This window comes from Nannobrachium achirus (genome assembly GCF_963921795.1).
Source record: "Nannobrachium achirus genome assembly, chromosome: 20".
NCBI lineage: Eukaryota > Metazoa > Chordata > Actinopteri > Myctophiformes > Myctophidae > Nannobrachium > Nannobrachium achirus.
This window is the reverse complement of record NC_137827.1, coordinates 47,814,494-47,840,095: the sequence shown is the minus strand read 5'-3', so window position 1 is coordinate 47,840,095 and position 25,602 is coordinate 47,814,494. Positions and strand designations below refer to the sequence as shown.

The 25,602-nt window shown below is 44.4% G+C and overlaps 1 protein-coding gene across 1 annotated transcript in view; it reads left to right on the top strand.

The window, feature by feature from the left end:
- The window catches only part of atrn (attractin), a gene marked incomplete at its 5' end in the record, with an annotated part of 253,285 nt that overhangs the window by 162,048 nt on the left and 65,635 nt on the right, over positions 1 to 25,602 (top strand). Inside the window, 1 exon segment of the mRNA XM_080750193.1 lies at positions 15,379 to 15,457. Within this exon segment, the coding sequence (XP_080606319.1) occupies positions 15,379 to 15,457 (79 nt within the window).

The following is a 25,602-nucleotide window of genomic DNA, read 5'->3' as shown; positions in this document are numbered from 1 at the left end:
GAGTTAAAGTAGTGAAAATAGCCGATCTACAAGGCAAGCACACAACGCCTCGCGATGTACTTGTAGATCGGCTATTTTCACTACTTTTGTGTGACACTTTTGTATGATGAAGCAGGGCTTTAATTTACGGGAAAAAAACATACACATTTGAAACTTGGAGATACATGGTTTTTGCCGGACAGTGACGATATGTTTGTTCTGTCTCTCCATCTCCCTCACCTTCTTGGCACCACGTATTCTCTTTTTTTACCTGTCTCAACTAAGCGATGACTGATCGGTATTCAGCATCCATACAGTCCTCTCTCCTCATTGGTACAGAAGGAGCAGAGGTGCGTGTGTGTGATTAATAATAGATAACGAGGATCAACACCTCACCCCTCCCGTTCCTCAACCTCATTTGACTCGACTCCTCCTTCCCACTCCTCGTCCTGCTGTGTGTAATGAGAGGAGGAGGAGGAGGAGGAGGAGGAGGTACGTGGATAGGCTGTAATGTAATGCTCTCTCCCGGAGCCTCCCTGGGGACCCGGGGAGCCCAGCTTTCTTCTCTCCAGCTGATCAAGCACGGAATCCTTCACTACCTGGCTCTTTTACCCAGGGGTGTCGCACCAAATTCTGGGCCCTGGGTACAAGGATTCACTGCGGGGCCCCCCATGGATGTTCTTCATAGGGGGAGGGGGTTTACCCCATTTTGACTGGGAACGCATTATTACGTGTTATTTTGTGCTATAACTATTGAAAAAATAGCAGATATACAAGCTCTGTGAGCTTGTAGATCTGCAATTTTTGAAAAATCGTGAAACTTTGTGCACGTCTTTGAATATTTCAAATATATTTTTTTTTTGAAAAACCTATGTTTCTATGTCAGTGGTGCTTTTTCATGCAGGACCCCCAAAATGATATGTATTTGGCCACGGACCCCCATCTTAAAAAAATATTTAGTTCCAAGGACCACCCAGAAGCAAAATGTTCGCTTAGAAATACATATATTCAAAGATTTGCACCCATTTTCACGACCTTTCAAAAATAGCAGATCTACAAGCTCGCAGCGCGGCACTCGGTGCCGCGCTGTGAGCTTGTATATCTGCTATTTTTCAATAGCTCAATTATGAAATAATTAAGGCCCCTCCACCTTGGGCCCTAGTAACTCAGACCCACTTTCCCCCCCATTGTGACGCCCGTGCTTTTACCTCCCCTCCACCGACCCTTCTCTCTCTCTTATCTCTACATCGCTCTGACTTCTCATTCTCCCTCCTCTCCTTTGATCTCATTCTTGTCTCTCCCTTGCTCCCGGTACCTTCCTTCTCTCCTCCTCCTAACCCAGGGGTCTTCAACGTTTTCAGGCCAAGGACCCCTTAGTTGAGAGAGAGATGAAGCAGGGACCCCCACAACCTTTTTGTAGATTCCATATAGTTTTCATCGTTTGACAGCACAATCATCAGTGTATTTTGGATTCATGTAAATTTGTGTTTTCAGATATTTAAACACTTGAACCGTCAATACTTAATGAACTTGACCTTTCACTCTGTAATTAGTCTGCTCTTTTCCCCCCTCTACAACAAAGCTCTTTGCCAAAAATAGCCGATCGTGAGCTTGTAGATCTGCTATTTTTGGCTTAAGTTCTCAGAATATGGATACTAGGGTTCAAGTGGTTAATATATCTATCACTCAAAGATTTGGAGGCCCCCCTGTAGTAACTCTGAGGACCCCTAGGGATCCCGGAAGACCCTTGCTCTACATCGCTCTGACTTCACATTCTCCCTCCTCTCTTTTGATCTCCTTCTTGTCTCTCCCTTGCTCCCGGTACTTCTCCTCTTTCCTCCTAACCCCCTCCTCTCTCTCTCTCTTTTTCTCCTTACATCACCTCTCCTCCTGGGCTGTGTTGTTGGTGGTGTTGGCAGGTCTAGTGGAACAGGGCAGGAATAAACTAAACTTCTACCACTTTTTCGAGTCACGTGTTCAAATACTGGATTCTGATTGGCTAAATTCCGGAGGTTATCAGAGGACAACTGCCGCAAAGTTGTGTGTCCGAGATCAATGCGCCTCAGTGTACATCCGGGGACTTCAGGAGGTCCTTTCCCCCAACCAACAAATGACGGTGGCAACGGTCCTATGTTTACTAACGTGCATGCTATAGTCGCCGATTTATTTGGATCCAATGCAATCCGCCAACTTTAAAGCCCCTTTTCTCTGAACCTATGCCTTTCTGGAAGCGAACAGCCTCTATTTACGGCCGGAACGGTACTTCTAACTGACGTTAGCTTAGCTGTAAGCTAGACGCATGGATTAGTATGGAGTTGGCGCCATCTGTTGGTGAGTAGAAGATGTTGTTTGTGGAACTATCTGCTGTCTCGCGGAAGTTTTATAGGCAATAATGATTGTAACTTAAGATCCTTGCAAGTTACAACTATGTGTTTTCTTTCATGTATACGGGAAAAAGTGGTAGAAAAGCTATTTACCACTCGGGGTCGGACATTATGCTCTCATAATGTCCTGAGTGATGGTGTTATCGGACTCGGCTGCGCCTCGTCCGATAACACCATCACTGCGGACATTATGAGAGCATAATGTCCTCTCACTCGGGGTAAATTGCTTACTTCTTTGTGGGCTCAGTGAATAATGGATTCCAAATTTAAGCCAGCTGCTTCCTCTGTCTCGCCAAATGAGATGTTGGTGAGAACCAAAGAGGACCCGTGAGCAATGGCCCGGGGTCTCTTCTGAAGGGGCTGCTGGTGGTAGAGCACGATTCCAAAGACAGGTTTTTGTCTCAAATGGCTTTTTTGTTTTTTCGTGATGCATCGAATGAGTTCTCGTACCCTGAAAACGGATAAAGACTTCGCCATCAGCCGACGTGAGGGAACTTCACCCCTGGCGATATCCTGGGAGTTTTTAACAAGACTATATCTATACAGATCTGTCCGTATTTGTAGTACAAGTGAAGATTCTGTCCGGACTTTCGGGCGATTGATCGATGAGTGTTTCAAGGTTATAAATCCGCCGTCAACCACTTCCAACCTGGTGTACTTGTTGTTGGACATGCCATTATAGGCTAAAATGGCAGATCTACAAGCTCACGACACGTAGCGAGCTATTTATTCATGAGAGATATTACCTAAATCTAGTCTGGCTGTAGTCGCGCAAAATCAAGTGCTCACAAAATATCCTGATCATAGCTTGTTTGGTGACAATGTCCCCGTCATTGGCCCAATGGGCACTGTTCCCCTCCCGCTCCGGGTCCGAGCCAGGGCCTGTGAAGCAGCCATGCTGGATTAGTATGCTGTTGGCTGTAACTAACAGAGCCAGAACCCTGGGCCGCAGCGGTGGTTGTTTGCCCTCCGGATATTGTCTTCTTCTCAGGTTATCCAAATGACGCGTCTGTGCTCGCCTCTCCCTGTGGCCTGGAACAGCTTTCTGCTGTAATCCACTCTCGCTCCTGTGACACGGTCTCACTGTGTGTGACGAGACCAGCTGCCTTTGCTCCATATAGCCCCGTTTCAATACAAGCAGCCTTGGTCTCGTTCCTCTGCCCTCATAGACACTCCCTCACGCTGGCCTGATTTTGATGAAGGCCCTTGTAACACGAGGATGTGTGTGCGGTCTGCTCCGTTCAGACTGGTCATACACAGGAGCTGCTCGGAAACAACTGCAGTGTCTTACTTACTGTTGGCCACTGCCGGGCTCTACTGGTGCCTTGCTCGGTGGTATCTTGGTCAGACAAAGCCAGATGAGATGCAGTTAGCACTGCTCAAAAAAGAAATGTTCCAGTATTTCATGCCTTTCTGTGACCAATATCCCTTATATCCAACATGGACATAGACTGTTGCAGTGATGCTACTAGCTCTGCATCCGGAGTTCCTGACGCATATTTCTTTTTAAAGGACGCATTAAACTAAGCATCACTGCATCCCGGGGATGCATACAACTCTATCCTTTCTGTTATCATTCATTTCACTGCACCAGCTGAGCTGCATGTGGTGGAGTCTCCACAGCTGTGCGTTATGGCATTATTGATGAGATGATTGAGAACATTTTGTAAATCCATGCTTCTGTCCTTTATTAACTACATACAAGTAGCTATTTGCCACCATTTGTTTAAATCAGTCTTTTGTGATGTTTTCACCGTCGATACATAATGCGTGTGTCGTCGCAGGACCCATAAAATAATTCTGGGACCCATTTGAATGAACCACCTGTGGGTCGCCTTACCCATTACATTGAAAACCTAGCAACATCACTGCTGTTGTATCTTAAACAGTTCTTCTCTGTTAGTACCATAGACCTGTTTTTGTGTGTGTTCATACTCAACATGTGTGTTTGGGTGGGTGGGGGGGGGGCGTGGGCGTAAATGACTCATCATAATTTTCCAATAATGGCCACCATTTATCACCATCTCTGTACAAGAAATTACATGATTATTGATCACCAGGATGTTTCTTGGGTGCTATAAATCATTGCACACTGCTTGTAATGCTCGTATTGAAGCTTAATCCACGATCTGTCTTGCGAGTTATTATCAACACGGCTCTCAGCTGAACCCTGTGGAGTAAAGCGTTGATGACCAACACACCCACTGCCTGTTAATCTCTGTTAACGAAATAGCAGATCTACAACAAGCTCACAATGCGTGATAATGCAACACATTTCAGCTCATACATCTCCTATCACCACACACCATTTAAAATGTGGCTTAATCAAAGTCCCAGTGTCCTCCGGTTAGCAGTCAAAATGTTATTTAATTGCATATATTTACTAGAAAATGTTGAATCTAGGCACGTGCGACATGGGCGTCAGTGTATTCATGCTTGTTACTTGCGCCAGCAGAGCTTGCACGCTCTGCTGGCGTGTTGGTCTGTGTTTACATCCGTAGCCAATCAGGGACCAGCATTATTGGTGACATCACCATCAACAGCCAATGAGGGACCAGCATTCTTGGTGACGTCACAATCAACAAGTGCAACCTCTTTATAACCAGACCCCTAGAAAGAGAGAGTTATGACACTTAACGTCGACTCCCATTGTAAGCCTGGAAAGCTAGCTTAGCCTAGCTTACTGGAGCCTGTTCTCATACTTAGCGAGCCTTTGGTGCTCTTCAGCCCCAGTCACTAAATCACGTATTTTTCCCCCTTTTAACGCATTCACTGGTCTCTCCAAGGGGGGAAAAGACGTGATTTAGTCTACTTACCAGCGAGAGAAAATGCCTCGGTTATAATGGGGGCGGACGGGGCTGAAGAGCAGCAGAGGCTCGCTAAGAATGAGAACAGGCTCCATGCGACGCCACTTTCGGTCTGCGGCGAGATCAAAGCGTGACGCCTTACTCTCCTCTAAACCACGCTGTTTATAACAAGGCGCGCTCTGCATGGCGCACAAGTAGGCCATACAGTACATAGCCACAAGTGCACAAGTCGCAAGTTGGCATCTGGACAGAGTGCAGTCTAGTTTTATTTATTGAATTCCTCTCTATTATCTTTGTTTGCATTTTGCTTTGAACTATTTTCACTCTGCGTGTATTTCCCTCTGTCTCTGTCGAAGCTGTTGTATTCTCTCTCTCTCTCCATCTGTCATTGTCTCTGTCTACCTTCTCATTAGTTTCTGTCTTTTATCTTCATTCCTCTCTATCTTTGTTTCAACCCTTCCGTCTTTGTCTCTCTGTCACTCCACTCACTGTCTTGTCTGGTCCGTTCTCAGCCTCTCCCATTAGTTTTCTCTCTTTCAGTCCGTTCTGTCGTTCTCCGTCATTGTCTTTCTCCCTCTTCACTATCAGTCTCTGGCTTACATCAGTTTCTCTTTCTGTCTTTTTCATTCTATTTATCTCTGTCTGGCTGTCTATATTATCTACAGTACAGATACCCTCGTGTCTCTGCTTTTCTCATTGTCTCTCTCCTGCTTCTTTCTCCTTTCACTCTCCCTTCCATCCTAAATGTTAAATAAGAGAATGGCAAATGGTGCATTTATGTATCACCTTTATCCACAGTGCTTGCATATTAACACACACACACACACACACACACACACACCGGCAGCAGAGGCAACGATGCAAGGCACCAACCTGTGCACTGGGAGCAGTTAGGGGTTCAGTAATTGTCATTCGACACTTACTCAGCGCAGGGAGCCTGAGCTCGAACCGGGAGCCACCTTCCCATCCCCCAGCTGTTGCTCTAGTCCAGTGGTCCTCAACCTTTTCAGGCCGCGACCCCCAAAATAATCATATTTTAACTGGGGACCCCCCACCCTGACGAGCACTAAGGCATTACATTTTGTATGGTGCTATTGTGAAAATAGCAGATCTACATGGTCACAACGAGCATGAGATCGGCTATTTTCACAATTTCTGCCTCTAATATTTGACAATTTGGCCAATGTTTAATTTGTCATTTTAGAGGTATTAAAAAGTCCTTAAAATTGTCACTTTAGAAATGTGCTGATACACTTCAACTTTATGTTGGTTTGTTTACTGTTGAGTGAGAAAACAATGTTGCACATTAAGTTAATCATCTGGGGACCCCCCAAAACATTGTGGGGACCCCCCCTGGGGGTCTCGACCCACAGGTTGAGAACCCTTGCTCTAGTCTACCTCCTGAGACACTGCCGTCTCAGTTCTTCAAGGCTCCTTCTGCCCTCAGTTCTCCCTCTCTATGTCACATTCTATTCCTTTGACACCTCCCTATCTGTCTCCACAACTCTCTCTCTCTCTCTCTGTCTCTCTCTGTCTGTCTGTCTCTCTCTCTCTCTCTCTCTCTCTCTCTCTCTCTCTCTCTCTCTCTCTCTCTCTCTCTCACACACACACACAAGGGATGGGACTCTGTCATGCACTGACTCTGTCATGCACTGATCAATTCACATTTTATTTGCCAAGCTTCATATCCGGTAATGGATGTTGGGTATTTTGATTATGGTGATAATATCGTAAATCACGATTTATTTGGTCACAATAATAGTGATCTGAAATGTGTATATCGTCCCATCCCTAATACACACACACACACACACACACACACACACACTCTCCATCTCTCCATTCCTCCACCCTGTGCTGCCTGCTGTGTCAGTGCGGGGTGGGTGGGGGTGTCGGGGGGTCCTTGGATGTGTGGTCTGATGCGTGTTCACGTGAGTCATTGATCAGCTGCTGGGGGACTGTTTAAAGCAGCAGATCACAGATCAATAAGACCGCCTCGGTCATGAAGAGATAAGGATTGGACAGTATGTATGCTTTTTTTTAATGAATAGATGCATGGATAGCTCCTTTAAAGAAGTCACACAGGGGTGTGTATGTGTGTCTGTGTAAATGGTGCATTAATAGCGCCTTTATCCAAGGCGCTTTACAATGATTGTGCATTAATTACATTCACCCATTCATTCACATTCATACACCGATGGCGGAGGAAACCGTGCAAGGCACCAATCTGCTCATCGGGAGAAATTAGGGGTTCAGTGTCTTGCTCAAGGACACTTCGACACTAATTCTGGGGGAGCCCCGGGGATCAAGGACCCCTGGGGGTCCCCGGACCCCACTTTGAGAAACAGTGTTCTTCATAGAGCCAGACCCGGTCCTGTGTTGGTATAGTTCCATCTGGGGCCAGTAACAGTGGAAAAATGAATCCTAATGCTGTAATGTGAGACAACAAATGCCATTATGTTTATGTTGAATAAAAGATGTCCGCCTAAGGCCTGTGCGCCTCTAGGACGGCACAGTCTGGATTTGCCAGCGTGAGAACTTGTCTTTCGAAGTTAGACAAGAGAGTTGGGACTGTGGGACCGTCTCTCTCGCTTATGGTGAATGAGAGACTCTCTGTAAGCACCCAGTGAGTTTGGTCCCATCTTATCATTTTGTGTGTTTTTATTGCGACCGTAGGTCTCAAGTTTAGTATGTGAACGGTCACAGCTTGTCTGTCTGTCTGTCTGTATGTATGTATGTATGTATGTATCTATCTCTGTCACGCCTGACACTGTGGTTCTATGGGTTTGTCGCTCTGACATCACGCTCTGGTTTCACTGTGATGTCACACTAACAGAATCCCTTTTATGCCCATATATGGAGTTCCCTGATGTCATCAATGTGTCATCAGAGGTTCTCAAATTTGTATGGCTCAGGGCACCCCTGTAAATAACCTTTTCATCCACGGCACTCCTGAATCACATTGATACCAGCACTTTACATTCATGTCATGGTACGGAAATATGTCAATCTTTCCCCCAAAGATTCAGTATGTCAACGGGGAAAACTTGAGAGAATATCCGCTTCCATTAGGAAAGATTAGAAATGAACTTTATACTTGACGTTTAACCACTTGAACCCCATCATCCCTATTCTAGGGGGGAAGTGAAGAGATTTAGTGTACCTGGAAAAAGAACGCACCAAGGGGCAGTGCAACTCTCGTCCGTTTTACTAAATCTAAGTGGATAAACTCGAGAGATATTGATGAATTCCAAATACAAGTATTCTGCGGCACCCCTGGACTTGTGTCACAAGCTCCTTGGACAGTTCACTTTTAGTGGGACAGTTTTCAGGATTTCATCTCTCTTGACAACATCATCAACTAGTGTCGTGGACGTTATGAATAAGAATGCATAAGAAGAATGCTATCATTTAATAACGTGTGTCTCTGCGGTGTCACTGTGTAGTTATTTTGGAAAAAAAGGTGTTCTAGACATCTTGTCTCATGACCTGTTACCACGGCAACCAAAATCTAGCTGCCATGCGTTCTTGTCAATACTGATACTGATGTCAAAGCAAGTTATAGATAGAATTGTGGTCTCATATATATACTGTATAAATACAGAAGGCCTTGACTTACTGTAGGTGTGTTGTCAGGAATGTGATGACTATAGTGCGTGGAATCATTATTTAAAGGTGTGCTGTAAAGCAGGGGTTCCCAAACTTTTTTGTCTCAGGGCAATATTTTTTTTTAATCCGAGGCACCCCTACATTATACTTTTCACTCCCAGCACCTTATATTTATAGCATATCGTTGTTGTCGGGTGGAACCTTGTATGTCCAAAACCGTTCGTTTTGTATTTATCATCTATAAAATGTACAAAACTAGTGAAAACAGCAGATCTACAAGCACACAACGCCTCGCATCGCGAGGCGTTGTGTGCTTGTAGATCGGCTGTTTTCACTAGTTTTGTGCGACAGTCTTGTATGATGAAGCAAGGCCTTGCATTACCAAAAGACGTACACATTTGAAACTTGGGAGATACGAGGTTTCTGCCCGACAGTGACGATATTTTAGTGATTATGTTGCGAGGAAAACGTTGAGATAATAGCCATTTTGGTAGGAGCTGACTAAAAATAACTTTGTACTTCAAGTTTAAAACTATACTAAATATTTTTTCAAGTGTCCAAATAAATTCCAAATACTATCAGATCAAATGGTCTCGCGGCACCCCTGGACTGCCGTCGCGGCACCCCGGGGTGCCCCGTCACCCACTTTGAAAACCCCTGCTGTTAAGGACAAGGGGGAGCCAGGCAGGGTTTTCCATTACAAATGTAAGTCTGTCTTCTGCAGATAAATTCTTCTCAATAATAATCACTCTCACTTTGAGATCTGAACTACTTCTTCTGATTTCTGAACAACTTTGTTGTTTTGTGTCTCTGTGTCTGAGTACGGTATATACTGAAGATACCCATGCACACTAGTGTCCAAATGTCCGGGGCTTAACTCATTGAGTGCCAGCCTATCACCACTAGAGGGCGCCCAGTGACCAGAGAATAATAGAGATATGCTGGTAATGCATGCCCAAGCCCTGGAGCCATGACTTTTTTTACAAAGGAAAGGACACTTTCCTTTGTGCATGTACAGGAAGAGGATGAAGTTAGCTTGAAGTTAGCTATTGGCTACCAAGCATTTTAGAAGCCTTATTTTCGTCAACTTAGCCATGATTAAACCTTGCACACCTCATGCATGGGAAAAAAACAGAGAAGAATGAGCTCTAAAAAATCCAATGCAATCCTGGATTGCATTGGAGTGGATTTGTGCAGTTTGTTCACAGCTTTCAAACAAAAAAATCCGATTGGAAATCCGTTCAGGCATTCTTGAGATAATCGCCATTATGTTTTACATGTAATGTAAACAAAAATGGCTGCCCTGTATGTTAGATGGGGTTGTATGGGGGTGGAACATGCAAAATCGCGATTGAAATCATGTTCACCAGATTTGATGGGGTCCAAAAAAAAAAAAAAAAAAAATTCAAAAAAATTTTTTTCAAAAAAAAAAAAAAATTTTTTTTTTTTTTTTTTTTTTTTTTTTTTTAAAAGCCGAACTTGTTCGGGATCGGCACACTACGATACGCTAATAAAGCCGAACTAGTTCGGGATTGGCACTCAATGAGTTAATTAAACTGAAGCGCGGCCTAGATAATTAATGCCCACGAAATAGTAATTCGTGGCCACGAAATACTAATTCATGCCCACGAAATAGTAATTTGTGGCCACGAATTAGCGTTATATATTTTTTTCCCCTCCAGTGGCCACTAGGGGGCTCTGTAGGCCCACATCTTGGCACAAACGGCTCAAAGTTTGTTGTACGCCCAGGGTCCCGTTGGACAAGCTTGCAGGACATACCGCGATTGGCTAGCGGGACGCCTGATGAAATTAACTTAACACATTGACCGCCATTTTAACATACCTCCGTACTCCCACCTGCCATTCGTCTCCATAGACTTCCATGTAATTGGGTGTGCACGGATCATGCACACCCATGCCTAGATAATGCACCACGTGTGTCCACATTGCTCACAGCTTTCAAACAAAAAAATCCGAATGGAAATCCGTTCAGGCATTCATGAGATAGCAGCCATTATGTTTTACACTGTTGTGAGCTTGGAGGTCTGCTACCTGAGTTGTATGGGGGTTGTATGGGGGTTAAACATGCAATTTCGCGATTGCTATCATGCCTACTCCATTTTTGGGGGTCAAAATTTTTTTTTGAAAAAAAAAATTTTTGAATTTTTTTTTTTTTTTTAATTCTCGGGACTATCGGGCCTGGCGGGGAAAGACATTGGAATAATCTCGGGACTATCGGGCCTGGCAGGGAATGAGTTAATAGCACTGCTCACTTCACATTAGGTGTGATTTTTTGTGTGACTAATCTTCACTATCCACAAGTTTCCAACATCCCATCGTGCATTGCGCAGAAATTGGACGGAGCTTCCGGCGCCGCAGCCCAGTGTGATCTACAAGCTCACAACGGCTGCATCTGCGACGCGACGTGAGCTTGTATGTCTGCTGTTAAACCGGAAGTGTCGTCCAAATAATCTCCAGTAAACTCCCGCGGAAAGAGGTGGATAGATTTGAGACTTTTGCAATAGCATCCACCCAAAAGATGACATTTTTAGGCTGGGATGACGTTTCACTTGGAGGAGAAAATGTAAATTACGTTACAGCTGGAGTCGTCGCCGTGACGTTTTTTTTCCCATCGCGGCGGTGATGACAGCTCGGTCAAAGTCAACCAGTTATGAATATAGAGACTTGAATTGAAGTATCTGAGCTCTCGGAGCAGTGATGAGAGCTTACAGGAAATCAGCAAGAAGAGCCGCGACAGCCAGGGAATGAAGTTGAATTCAGAGGAGCCGTCTGTGGTGTGTCTCTCTCTCTCTCTCTCTCTCTCTCTCTCTCTCTCTCTCTCTCTCTCTCTCTCTCTCTCTCTCTCTCTCTCTCTCTCTCTCTCTCTCTCTCTCTCTCTCTCTCTCTCTCTCGCACGCACACACACACACACACACACTTTCTCTCATTCTCAATGTCCGTCCATCTCTTTCCCAGTTGTTTCTCAGTGACTCTCTCTCTCTCTCTCTTTTCCCGCCCCACCCTTTCTCTCTCACTCTCCTCTCTTACGCTTGGCCATCTCCTCCACTTTTACCCTGTCACTCTCTTGTCTTTCCCAATTTCCCCATTCGTCTTCATTTTTTCCTTCCTTACCTCTCTCTCCTCGGCACGCGCTGGAGTGTGATTGTGAGAGCCATCCTGTTAGAGCCTGGGGAGAGAGAGAGAGAGAGGGAAAGAGAGAGAGGGAGGAAGAGGGGGATAATCAGGGGTGTCACAAGGGGGGGAAAGTGGGACTGAGTTACTAGGGCCCAAGGTGGTGGAGGGGCCTTAATTATTTTATACTTTAGCTATTGAAAAATAGCAGATATACAAGCTCACAGCGCGGCACCGAGTGCCGCGCTGCGAGCTTGTAGATCTGCTATTTTTTTTAAAGTGTGTGCAAATCTTTGAATATTATGTATTTTTTAAAGGAACATTTGTAACTCAAATTTTGCTTCTGGGGGGTCCCTAGAACTCACTATTTTGAGATGGGGGTCCATGGCCAATACATGAAAAGGTTTGAGCTCCACTGACATCGAAACATAGGTTTTTCAAAAAAAAAACCTTAGAACGATTTTCATGATTTTTGAAAAATAGCAGATCTACAAGCTCGCAGCGCGGCACTCGGTGCCGCGCTGTGAGCTTGTATATCTGCTATTTTTCAATAGTTAAAGCACAGGGGCCCCACAGTGAATCTTTGTACCCAGGGCCCAGCATTTGGTGCGACACCCCTGTGGGGATAATGTCATGTTCTCATCACACCTCCCTCTCTGTCGCCTTTCCCTCCGCTTCCTCTTAACCCGGAGGCCATTTCACACGGGGAGCAGAGCGGTCTCGGTATGCAATGCAAGGCTAAGATGGATGGAAACTAAGTGCCAGTCCCTGTCATCCTTGACGGCTTTCCTTCACATATGCATGCATGAGCGGTGGTTTTAGCCTTGGTCAAGAGAGAGAGAGAGAGAGAAATAAAAAAGGGAGAGGCTAGCTTCTATAAACGTATCACTTCAAGAATTGGAATGAAATCTAAGCGAGAGAGAGAGAGAGAGAGAGACGCCAAGGAGCCTACAACTTGACTCTAACGGGAATTCAATTAAATTAAACATTTAAATGACACCCAGATATAATTGTCTCCACCAGCCGAAGGCATGGGGGAGAGTATGTTTTCCTCTCCGTCCGTGCGTCCGTGCGTCCGTCCGTCCGTCCGTGCGTCCGTCCGTGCGTCCTCGCAGTTTGTGAGCGCCAAATCTCAGTCGCCGTTGGCCCGGTCGCTGCCAAAGTGAGCACACACATTCCCTGGATGCCAATCTAGAACCTCTGCCCTAATTTTTTCAAATGGGCCTTTTCTAGCGCCAACTAGTGGCCGATGTTTGCTAAACACATTTCTGTGCACTACTCTTACAGATTTTGTCCAAAAATCCTACAAATCGGTAGGCAATATCTCGACAGTCATGTGATCGACACGGATCTGTCCGATTTTGCATATTCCATCCTGATTGGCTAAGATTGGCTTCCAAAGTTTGTGGGATTGAGCCGTTTTGAACAAAATGCCTCAAATCACAAACGCAAAGTGCAATTATCATGAAATCGCGCACACACGTTCCCACTAGGCCGAGGAAGAAATGCCACTTAATTTTTTTTAATCAGCCTCATGGTGGCGCTATAACAGCCCGATTTGTGGTTTTACCTATAACTCCACCGATCAGTTTCAAACTTTGTAAGCGCACTCCCTAGAGGCTAAGGATAAACCTTTGCCCTGCATTTTTCACATCAGCCTTTTATAGCGCCACCTTTGGGGCCGACTTATGTAAAACACATTTTTGGATATTACTCCTTGAGATTTTATCCAAAAATCATGCAAATCGGTACACAGTATCTCTATAGTCATGTGATCAAGTCCGATCCGTCTGATATTTCATATTCCATCCTGATTGGCTAATATTAGCTTCCAAAGTTTGCAGGATTGCTCCGTTTTTGAACAAAATGCCTCAAATCATCAACGCAGCTTGCGATTACCGTGACATTTGCCACACATATTCCCACTAGGTCAAGGAACAAATGCTACCTTTTTAACATTGTCCTGTTATAGCGCCACCAGCAGGTAGACTTTAGCAAAACACATTTTTGGAACACAATGCTTGAAATCATGCATGCAGCGTCCGATTGCCATGAAAGATCTAAGGTGAAGAACATATGCCACCCTTTTTACATTGGCCTATTATACAGTAGCACCACCAGGACGCACAGCCTGGTGGAGACCTGTGCTCGGAAGAGCACTGCTTCTAGTTAAAAGTGTAATGAAAGCAAATTCTGTCTGTGTGTGCATGTTCATGCGCGCGAGTACGTGTGTGTTTCGCTGAGGGTTGTGCGTATGAGACTTGTCACATTCCGCTGGCTTCCTAACCTCAAGGTGCGTTTGCGCCGAGAGGAAAGCCTACTCCCACAAGCCTATCTGTCATACAGTCTACCACTCACCTTGAAAATTGTATATCAGTGCTGTAGTTTTGATGTCGTACTGACACTCGCAGGCAGTTTCATTTTGCTTTGAAACAATTAGGACTACACTTGTTTTGCGTTTAGGGGGGTCAACAAATGTGACCAATATTTTAAGCATACATGGCATACTGTATTTGTTTTGTGAGCCATTTTCATATCCAATTATCTGTTTACTGTCTAGTGTCTTATGTTCGCTGGATGAATAAATAATAGTGCAGACAGGGTACTGACCTGGAGATGTTTTGAAGTATTCGGGGGACTCTTATCTTGAAGTTTCACTCCTGGCTTGGGGACTGTGCCAACATTAACCAATTTAGGCCTAGAATTATTGAATGCTTTAACCAGTGAAAAATAGCAGATATACAAGCTCACAGCGCGGCACTGAGTGCCGCGCTGCGAGCTTGTAGATCTGCTATTTTTGAAAAATCATGATTTGTTTTTGCAAGTCTTTGAATATATCTATTTAAAAGCAAACATTTGTAACTCAAATATTTGCTTCTGGGTGGTCCCTGGAACAACATATTTTGAGATGGGGGTCCGTGGCCAAATACCTGTAATTTTGGGGGTCCTTGACATGAGAAAGTTTGAGAACAGCATGATTTAGAAGAAGGATTTAGAAGTCGGGTCAAAGATCGGGTCAAAGATATTCAAAGACTTGCACACGTTTTCACGATTTTTCAAAAATAGCAGTTCTACGAGCTGTGAGCTTGTATATCTGCTATTTTTCAATAGTTAAAGCATAAAATAATGGTAAAAGTGGTTAAAATCTAACGCGATTCGGGCGCATTCCAGGTGTTTGAGAGTTAAACTGGAATACAGGTCAACGCGAGCAGCGATCGGTTCAGCTGTCATGTCAGCTGTCAGACCACACAAACACAACATGAATATTCATCAGCCACAGATGAGGAATTTATATTCAGAGAGAGATAGAGGGCATTGATGGGCTCATCTTACATCCTAACACTCTTGACAGAGAAAGTACTGCAAACAGATGTTCCCAAGCACTGCCCATTTCCTTTCCTCAGATGTTCTGTGTGTTTGATTTCACTGACACGGCCCCTTGTACGTCTCCTATTGTGTGTCTACAGTTGCTTCCTGTCCCTGCTACTGGTGGCTGCAGTGGTCTGGAAGATCAAACAGAGCTGCTGGGCGTCAAGACGACGAGAGGTAAGCTAAGCTTATGATGCACATTTAACTCATTTAAATCATCTAGTGCCACCACTAGATGGAGCCATCTCCTGCTGGGTGCCCGCCTAACTCTCCTAGGCGAACCAAGCCCTCAGAACCCTGGGTGAGCCCTGAGGCGCAATGGACATCGTGGTCGTTTTGAGGTACTGCAGGGCCACTAACATGAACGCCCATCTGGGCTTCTTTGTATTGACGCGCGTTCAAGTGCTCGTTCATGAATTGGAGCCTCAGCGCGTCCATGAACACAAACTATGACGAAAAATGCGTCACAGTGGCCCCACTACGTCACGGTTTTACTACCCGGAAGAAGGGGTGAAAACGCCTCATGTGCTGGGTGAGCAACTGAATGCAAGTGGACGGGTGGGGATATCTGGTGTCCTCTCTATTCTTCTTATAACTCTATGAGGCGAACGCTGTAGCTGCGCAAGCCCTGCGCAGCCGTTACGTGCGCGATGACTTTCGTGCGTGTCCTCACTATGCGCCGAAAGGCCTTGGCTTCCATTACCTCTAGGCTAATGTTATTGTTAGAAGCACATTTTTCGGCTATTCTGCCACGAATAAAGGCTGTCCTCCTCCAGAAAAGCATAGATTCAGAGAAAACGGGCTTCCAAGTTGGCCATCTGCATTGGATTACTGAATAAAGCGGCGGAAAATGCGCTTAGCGATCGCGGTAAACAACGGCGGCCCTCGGACCACCTACAGCGTCAATAATCAGCTCACGGTAAGGACCAAAGCCCGGTGTTGCTAGCCGACAAAAAAGCCGGACTAGTTTGAGATCGGCACTCCGGATTGCGTCGCTAGCCGACAAAAAGCCAAACTAGTTCGGCCTTTTGGCACTATAAGGGTTAAGACGTAGATTGGTGAGAGTCATTAATTAGGCATTTATGCCAGTGACAAAGATTGACGAGAATAGGCATTTTTTTGGTTATAAAACAAACAAAAAAAACATAATTTTTGCCAAAATCCTAAAACAGTGTGTGGTTTCATCCGAAACCTATGTTTGCCTCCAGCGGCGGATCGTGTGATTGAAACGGAACCAGGAAGTGCGCGATCCGTTCTGGGTCGCCTTTGTTATGATTCTGGTTGGATTCTATTATAAACATAAACACACATTTCTCCTCACCCGTAAGTCGCAGCTTCAATCCGAGAAAAGATCTGAGCAGCGTGGGGCAACCCGCTTCTTATCGTCACCATCACATGCACGGAGCGCGTGCATGGAGCGCCTGACGCGAATGTAGTTGACGCGTGCTATTTTCTAATTGTGTCAGCATGGTTGGATCAGTGTATTTATGGTGGATTTTGGCGTCACCCAGGACATAGAAAAGACTAGACAGAGCGGATAGACGTGTAAACAGCGCTCTCTTGTAGTTGTGAAAACACTGAAATCGGCTGGCATTAAAAGTGTTAAGCATTGGCATAGTCATGTTGTAGTAAGTTATCCTGTACCAAGAAATAAAAATAGGGAAAAGTTTGGGAAACTATTTCTGTGAAAAAGAATTGCCTTTATTTTGGCCATTGAAATCTTCTTCCTTGAAGTCACTGTTTATTTTTGTTTAAATGGCCAGAAAATGAGTCGAAAATGAGTGGCGGACAGACTGAGTTGACATGCGTGGCTTGTGTGGCTAGACGACGGACTTAATGAGTCTATGAAAGGCAGACTGGCTGGATAACTGGCTGCTTGCTTGGCGGAGAGGCTGACTGACTGTGACTGCAGAATAATGGCAAGCCAGATGACACTCTGTGGAAACTTACCGAAAAGTAGTAGCCGTTTGAGGGAGTACCTAGAGTGTTTGAAAAGGCATTCATCTATGTGTGCAGGGGCGTCACAAGGGGGGGGGGGGGGGGGGGGGGGGGGGTTAGTGGGACTGAGTTACCTGGGCCCAAGGTGGAGGGGCCTTAATTATTTTATACTTTAGCTATTGAAAAATAGCATATATACAAGCTCACAGTGCAGCACTGAGTGCCAGACTGTGACACACTGCGAGCTTGTAGATCTGCTATTTTTGAAAAGCCGTGAAAATGTGTGCAAATCTTTGAATATATGTATTTTTTAAGCGAACATTTGTAACTAAAATGTTGCTTCTGGAGGGTCCCTGGGACTAAATATTTTGAGATGGGGGTCCGTAGCCAAATACATATCATTTTGGGGGTCCTTCACATGAAAAGGTTTGAGCACCACCGAAACATAGGTTTTTAAAAAAAAAAAAAAAAGGATTTGAAATATTCAAAGACTTGCACAAAAGCTTGTATATTATCTGCTATTTTTCAATAGTTAAAGCACGAAACAACGCGTAATAATGCGTTCCCAGTCTAAATGCGTTAAACCCCCTCCCCCTATGAAGAACATTCATGGGGGGGGGGCCCGCAGTGAATCCTGGTACCCAGGGCCCAGCATTTGGTGTGACACCCTTGTATGTGTGAATGCATATTTGTGTTTGTGTGTACTTACCTTACGTATGTGTGCGCTCTCATGTGAAGCACAGCTGATGTCGGTACTTGTGTGGCTCTTGATTGGCACTTTCACACTCCATGTGCCTGCTCAAGTGGCTTTTGGCCGCAACCATACGGCAAAGTACTGTAATCACCTACATCCCTCTTAACCCATTCAGAACGGGTACACATTATGCTTTAACTATTGAAAAATAGCAGATATACAAGCTCACAGCGCGGCACCGAGTGCCGCGCTGCGAGCTTGTAGATCTGCTATTTTTGAAAAATCGTGAAAATTAGAATTTTGACCCGATTCTACAAGTGTCTTTTGAATCCTTCTAAGATTTTTTTGTAAAACCTATATTTCTATGTCAGCAATCGTCAAAGAAAAGGTCCTTTTCACTTAAATGGAGCTCAGTTGGTCTGTTCTTGAGAGACTACTGTGTCAGTGGCTCTCAAACCTTTTCATGTCAAAATTATATTTATTTGGCCACGGACCCGCATCTCAAAATATCTAGTTCCAGGGACCACCCAGAAGCAAAATTTGAGTTACGAACGTTCGCTTTGAAAATTCATATATTCAAAGATTTGCACACATTTTCACGACTTTTTGAAAAATAGCAGATCTACAAGCTCGCAGCGCGGCACTCGGTGCCGCCCTGTGAGCTTGTATATCTGCTATTTTTCACTGGTCAAAGCAGTCAATAATTCTAGACCTAAATGGGTTTAAGTTGCACCAGCCTCCCGCTCTCCGCCCCTCTCTATCTCCCTCTCTCCATCACAAAGCCGTGCTGCTGCAAGCTAACCTTTTGCACCTAAATAAGCACTTAACCCCAAAGAAGAAATGGAGGGCACGGATACAGAATAGTGTATTGCCTAAGTATAAAAGCTTGGGTTTGGTTCATAGTAGTTCAAGTAAAAAATGAGTGCAGGTTAGATTTAACGTAGAAAGTGCATGGTTGCCTCCTATTTGCAAGGAGTTGGTACGTTGTGCCTTTTCTGTTCATACAATGACATTTTCAAAGAAAATGAGCAAGAAATGTATTTTTTTTTTAATTGGTTAAAAATAATGTACAATATTGTCGAGGTTAAACATTGACAAACGTACAAAAAAAATCACACAATCCTGATGGTAAATCACTTAAAGCTGCAGAAGCAAACTTTGGAGAAATGCAATGCTCATGGTCTTAGATAGTCAAGATACAGACCATTAATGTGGTCTTGAGACAGAGACCAGTAATGAGTGATACAGTCCTAGAATCAAGATAATATAGCTAATAGGAGACTCTCCCGGGAAATATTTACTTTAGCATATTTACCGAACCTGAACACAATATCACACTGAATATTAATTACTTCTACACGCCACGGTAACTTGTTAGCTGTTATTCTTATGCCGTTGTGGGGTGGAATCAAAATGCTGAGGTGCAGTTAGGAGACAGTTCTTGCTGCATTATATAAATATCCTCAATGTGGTATTCCAGAAATGTAAGCCATGAGTTTACTTTATGTTCTCTTCCTTTTATGTTCTCCTCCTTTTCACAAACAGAGCCAATCAAACAGGGACACCAGAGCATTTGAGAATTTAAGATGTACCCGTTAGTGTGATAGATAGAACACCACATACAGAGATTGACTGCTCATCTTCCGGTGGTTTCGTCGGGTGGAAACCTCGTATCTCCAAGTTTCAAATGTGTACGTTCTTTCGCAAAGTAAAGCCCCGCTTCATCACACAAGTCCGTTGCACAAAAGTAGTGAAAACAGTAGATCTACTGTTTTCGAGGCGTTGTGCGAGGCGTTGTGTGCTTGTAGATCGGCTGTTTTCACTAGTTTAAATCATTTTTAAAATGATAAATGCAAAAGGAACAGTTTTGGACATACAAGGTTTTCACCCGACAACGACGAAATACATGCTAGCTGCCATATATCGTCGTTGTCGGGCGGAAACCTTGTATGTCCAAAACCGTTCGTTTTGTATTTATCATTTTAAATAAAATGTTGACGAGGCAGGGCTTTAATTTACGGGAAAAAAAAACTACAAATGTGAAATTTGGAGATACGAAGTTTCTGCCCGACAGTGACGACATATTGACTGCATGTTTTACCCCAAAAGGGGTATTGTCTTTTGTAATGTCGCACAGAGAGGCACAAGCAGTCAGCCCTTTCTAATTATAAAAGCGTGACAACAACGGCAGGCATACGCAACGCCATGCTTAATTATCACCACTGATCCCAGCTGGGTGCTTGTGGGGAGAGTCAGAAACGGCATCTGAGACAGCGATTTTTCCACCGTGGCCATAAAAGAAGAAAGGGGGCCCAAGTGATCGTTCCAAATCATAATGTTATCCCTATTAAGCATTTACCTGGTCCGCCAGGAGCTGACTGGAGCGAAATCATGCCAGAATAAGCACACGGCTACACAAATACAAGGCAGCCGCTGTCACGAAAGGGAGGCTTCATGTGGCGTTTGTTTGGGTTTATATATACCGTCGTTTTCGGGTGAAGCCCTTGTATGTCCAAAACCGTTCGTTTTGCATTTACCATTCTAAAAATTATTCAAACTAGTGAAAACAGCCGATCTACAAGCACACAACGCCTCGCACTGCGATTGTAGATCTGCTGTTTTCACTAATTTTGTGCGACGGCCTTGTATGATGAAGCAGGGCTTTAATTTATGAAAAAAACATATACATTTGAAACTTGGAGATACGAGGTTTCTGCCCGACAGTGACGATACACAGGTTATTTTTTAATTTTTTATTTGATCATTTTGAGATCATTTACATGTCGGGTGTTAAAGATGAAACGACAATAGAAAAAGCCTTAAGTTTCTACTGCTCCAGCATTATACAGTAATTAACTTATTGTAAGTCGGGAAATGTTCATCATGTTCAATCAATAATCCATGTGTTTTCGTTGGAAGAAAACAGAACAGTATCGGATTCTTGCTCTTTCACCGACTAGGTTTTAACATGCAAGGAAGGAATTTAGCCTTTTTCTCTGTGATGTGACACAGCTATATAAACAGAATATAAAAAGAGACAAAAAAAAGTACAGTATTCAAAATATGTGTCTCATCGGCTGCATTCAGTCAGCAGGGGTAAGACATCTACAGTATTTTCCATCTAAGAGTCAAGGTTTACAGCGAGTTTGAAGTGATAAATACTGTGAAATGGATCTGATTCAGGGGGAGAGGGTCCGTGCGTCCTCGCAGTTTGTGAGCAGCTAATCTCAGTCACCGTTGGCCCGATTGCTGCCAAACTGAGCACACACACTCCCTGGATGCCAATCTAGAACCTCTGCCCCACATTTTTCAAATCAGCCTCATGGTGGCGCTATAACAGGCCGATTTGTGTGGCCTGGTTGTTACCAGCTAATCTCCGGCGCCGTTGGGCCGATCGCTGCCAAACTGAGCACACACACTCCCTGGATGCTAATTCAGAACCTCTGCCCCACATTTTTTAAATCAGCCTCATGGTGGCGCTATAACAGGCCGATTTGTGTGGCCTGGTGGAGACCTGTGCTCGGAAGAGCACTGCTTCTAGTTTTAAATCTGGTTTTGCACATGAATATGAATCAAATTGAATGTTATTGTCTCCACCAGCCGAAGGCATGGGGGAGAGTATGTTTTCCTCTCCGTCCGTGCGTCCGTCCGTCCGTCCGTCCGTGCGTCTGTGCGTCCTCGCAGTTTGTGAGCGCCAAATCTCAGTCGCCGTTGGCCCGGTCGCTGCCAAAGTGAGCACACACATTCCCTGGATGCCAATCTAGAACCTCTGCCCTAAATTTTCAAATGGGCCTTTTCTAGCGCCAACTAGTGGCCGATGTTTGCTAAACACATTTCTGTGCACTACTCTTACAGATTTTGTCCAAAAATCCTACAAATCGGTAGGCAATATCTCGACAGTCATGTGGTCGACACGGATCTGTCCGATTTTGCATATTCCATCCTGATTGGCTAAGATTGGCTTCCAAAGTTTGTGGGATTGAGCCGTTTTGAACAAAATGCCTCAAATCACAAACGCAAAGTGCAATTATCATGAAATCGCGCACACACGTTCCCACTAGGCCGAGGAAGAAATGCCACTTAATTTTTTTTTAATCAGCCTCATGGTGGCGCTATAACAGCCCGATTTGTGGTTTTACCTATAACTCCACCGATCAGTTTCAAACTTTGTAAGCGCACTCCCTAGAGGCTAAGGATAAACCTTTGCCCTGCATTTTTCACATCAGCCTTTTATAGCGCCACCTTTGGGCCGACTTATGTAAAACACATTTTTGGATATTATTCCTTGAGATTTTATCCAAAAATCATGCAAATCGGTACACAGTATCTCTATAGTCATGTGATCAAGTCCGATCCGTCTGATATTTCATATTCCATCCTGATTGGCTAATATTAGCTTCCAAAGTTTGCAGGATTGCTCCGTTTTTGAACAAAATGCCTCAAATCATCAACGCAGCTTGCGATTACTGTGACATTTGCCACACATATTCCCACTAGGTCAAGGAACAAATGCTACCTTTTTAACATTGTCCTGTTATAGCGCCACCAGCAGGTAGACTTTAGCAAAACACATTTTTGGAACACAATGCTTGAAATCATGCATGCAGCGTCCGATTGCCATGAAAGATCTAAGGTGAAGAACATATGCCACCCTTTTTACATTGGCCTATTATACAGTAGCACCACCAGGACGCACGGCCTGGTGGAGACCAGAGCACACGAGCGGAGTGGAGCGGGACGGAAAGCCGCTCCGCGCTCCAGGGGTCTATGGTACCGTTCACTCTTCGCTCATGTCGCGCCCCCCGCCGCTCCGCCGCTCCGCTCGATTTGCGTATCGCTCCGCTCACCGCTCACTCCGCGCTCCGCTCAAGGTCGTCAAAAAGCAGCAAAAAAAAAAGTTTCGAAACACTTTCTCCTTCGCCAGTGTGTTCCCATCCAACACAAACGCCTGCGGTAATGTGAGCCTCGGCTTGATGGAGATCTGTCTAGGCAATCTAAGGCATTGTATTTTAAGACGGGCAATATTAAATCCTGTTGGTTATTGATTAGGCTAATCACCACAACCGAGAGAGGGAGGCGAGTCGTGGCATGTGTTTTTCATTCAGCAAAATCAGTCTCACTTGCGTTTAAAATCGTATCCTTTGACTGGCTTAACTGACACAAGGTAGGCTACTTATTATAACATAGCCTAGCCTACTTGTGTGGATGATATAGATACATTTTGTGAAATCTTGATGAAGGGAATTCTCTGTCTGTTCTCCTCTCCGCGGTAACGACATATGGCTGCACTGCCACTACTACACCCGGCACTGTTTTGTTGGAAACATGCGGTGCGCGGCCCCAACAGGGTCGGCCAGGAGCGGAGGAGGTCTGCGCTCCAAGGAGCGGAGGAAAATCCTCGCTCCGAAGCCGCTCAGACCCGTTTGAAAAGTCGCTCGCTCACGCTCACGTCAAAAACGGCCCGCTCCGCTCCCCGCGCCGCTCGCGCTCCACTCCGCTCGTATGCTCTGGTGGAGACCTGTGCTCGGAAGAGCACTGCTTCTAGTTTTAAATCTGGTTTTGAACATGAATATGAATCAAACTGTGAGCTTGTATATCTGCTATTTTTCAATAGCTAAAGTATAAAATAATTAAGGCCCCTCCACATGAATGTGAATCAAATTGAGTGTTTTTTTAAATCTGGTTTCATCTCGGGTACAGTAAAAACTAGAATTTGTTTGGCAGAAAAACGACAATCAAAACAATCACCTAGTTTTCTTAAGAAGGAAGCTGATGCATTATGCATCTTTTGTGCAGTTCTTTGTTTTGTTTTAGTTTTTTGCATTTTGGTACTTTGAAGCACAATTGCAAATAGTAAGCGCACAGGAGAAACGCCTTCACAGTTTCATACTTCATACTCCGTGGTAGTAGTTTTGTTGCTGCGGTGTTTTATTTCCACAGAAAGGTCATGTATCACTTCTTGCTTCTTTTCTAAGCTCTAACATTTCAAAGGTTGAGCCATTAAGAACATTTTTCTACAGCATTGGTTTCCTCTACGTTGTACAGCATCGCCTTCGCCTGGGGATGGTATATTATATCAATGTATTGATACCTGGCCTTGGCTCAATTAAATACCTCAGCCTCACTCACAGGAGACCAACACAACAACAGATAAAAGAATCCAGATAGATTTCTGTTGTTGTTGTTGTTTCAGAGGCAGTGATTATAGATGTAAAACTGTGTAAAAGTTTTCTTTAGCTTTTTCACAAACTATTGGTTTTGTATCATACTCTCCATCAGGTTGGACAGCGGTTGAAGAGATTAATTAAAAAAAAAAAATGTTTGAGTCCCCTTATCACTTTCCCAGCCACCCAAAAATGTCTGTGCGTTATTTAGCCGGGGAATTTCTATTATTTCAGGAATATGATCTGAGATTATGATTATGATTTACAAGACCACCAGAGAGCCCCAATTACATGTCTATCGTTTCACTGAAAAGGAGTCGGTGATTCAGTACTGACCCTGTTTCAGCTGCATCTCTCCATTGTCCTGCAATAGCGAATTTGAGCGAAAACATCCTTCCCGCGAGGCGCTCCGTGTGCGCGATCCGTGCACATCGATATAAGTGCACGGCATGCTCTCTATATGCACACTCCATGTCAACTTTTTTCTGAATGAAAATATGACCTACAGAGGCGGAGATGTCGCTCCTGTTTATAATGCGTTGCTATGCTAAAAATAGCTATCGTGACCTGGAAGCGATCGAGAATCTCTGGTTTAGCCGCTGACACGCTGATCACTTGGAATAAGAAGTAGAAGAAGAAGAATAAGAGAGTTTTTTTGCGATAATTATCTTTTTTTGCCAGACCCATGAAATGGGTAGGCCTACATAAGCAAATGTCGGTCTGTCCGGGTTTTCTATATAAAGGGTATATATGATGATGACAAGATGATGACATGCCTACAAAAGGCATGATGTCATAAATGATGATGACAGACAGGGGGTCTGGCACAACCAGGTTGACCTGGTCTAGTTTTATTACAAATGTCAGCATATTCCTTAATAATGATCATAATGCTAAATTAATTTACCACGTCCAATGTGCTCTGTTTCCTTGACATAGACCATCTACTCAAATACCTACCTTTATGTTCTGCTATATATCACTTAACAGTAATGTCATATAAAAATCAGTAAACGTGTTTTTAAATATGTATTTAAATAGGCTACATGGGGTGAGACTACATGACAGAATGTATTAAGTGTAACTACATCACTACTACCAGTAAGACTCCCTAATCGGGAGATAAGCGACCGTAGGTCACTTATCTCCACAAATAGGGCAAAAATGTGTTTTTCCAAAATCTTCCTGATCCATGTTGATGACATGAGTGTAGACATGCTGTGTAGTGATTTTCGTGATTTTAGGGCAAAATCTGTAGGAGCAGTGTCCAAAAATGTGTTTTTAAAAATCGGCCTGAAGGTGGCGCTATATGGGACAGATTCATGTTGATGGGATGAGTGTAGACATACTGTGTAACAATTTGCGTGATTTTAGGGCCAAAACTGTAGGAGCAGTGGCCAAAAATGTGTTTTAAAAATCGGCCTGAAGGTGGCGCTAGAAGAGGGCCATGTGAGAAATGAGGGGTGGGGTCTCCGCGTTGCCTTGGCGGACGAATAGGTACCGGCCCTGGCTCTCCCGGACGCTCC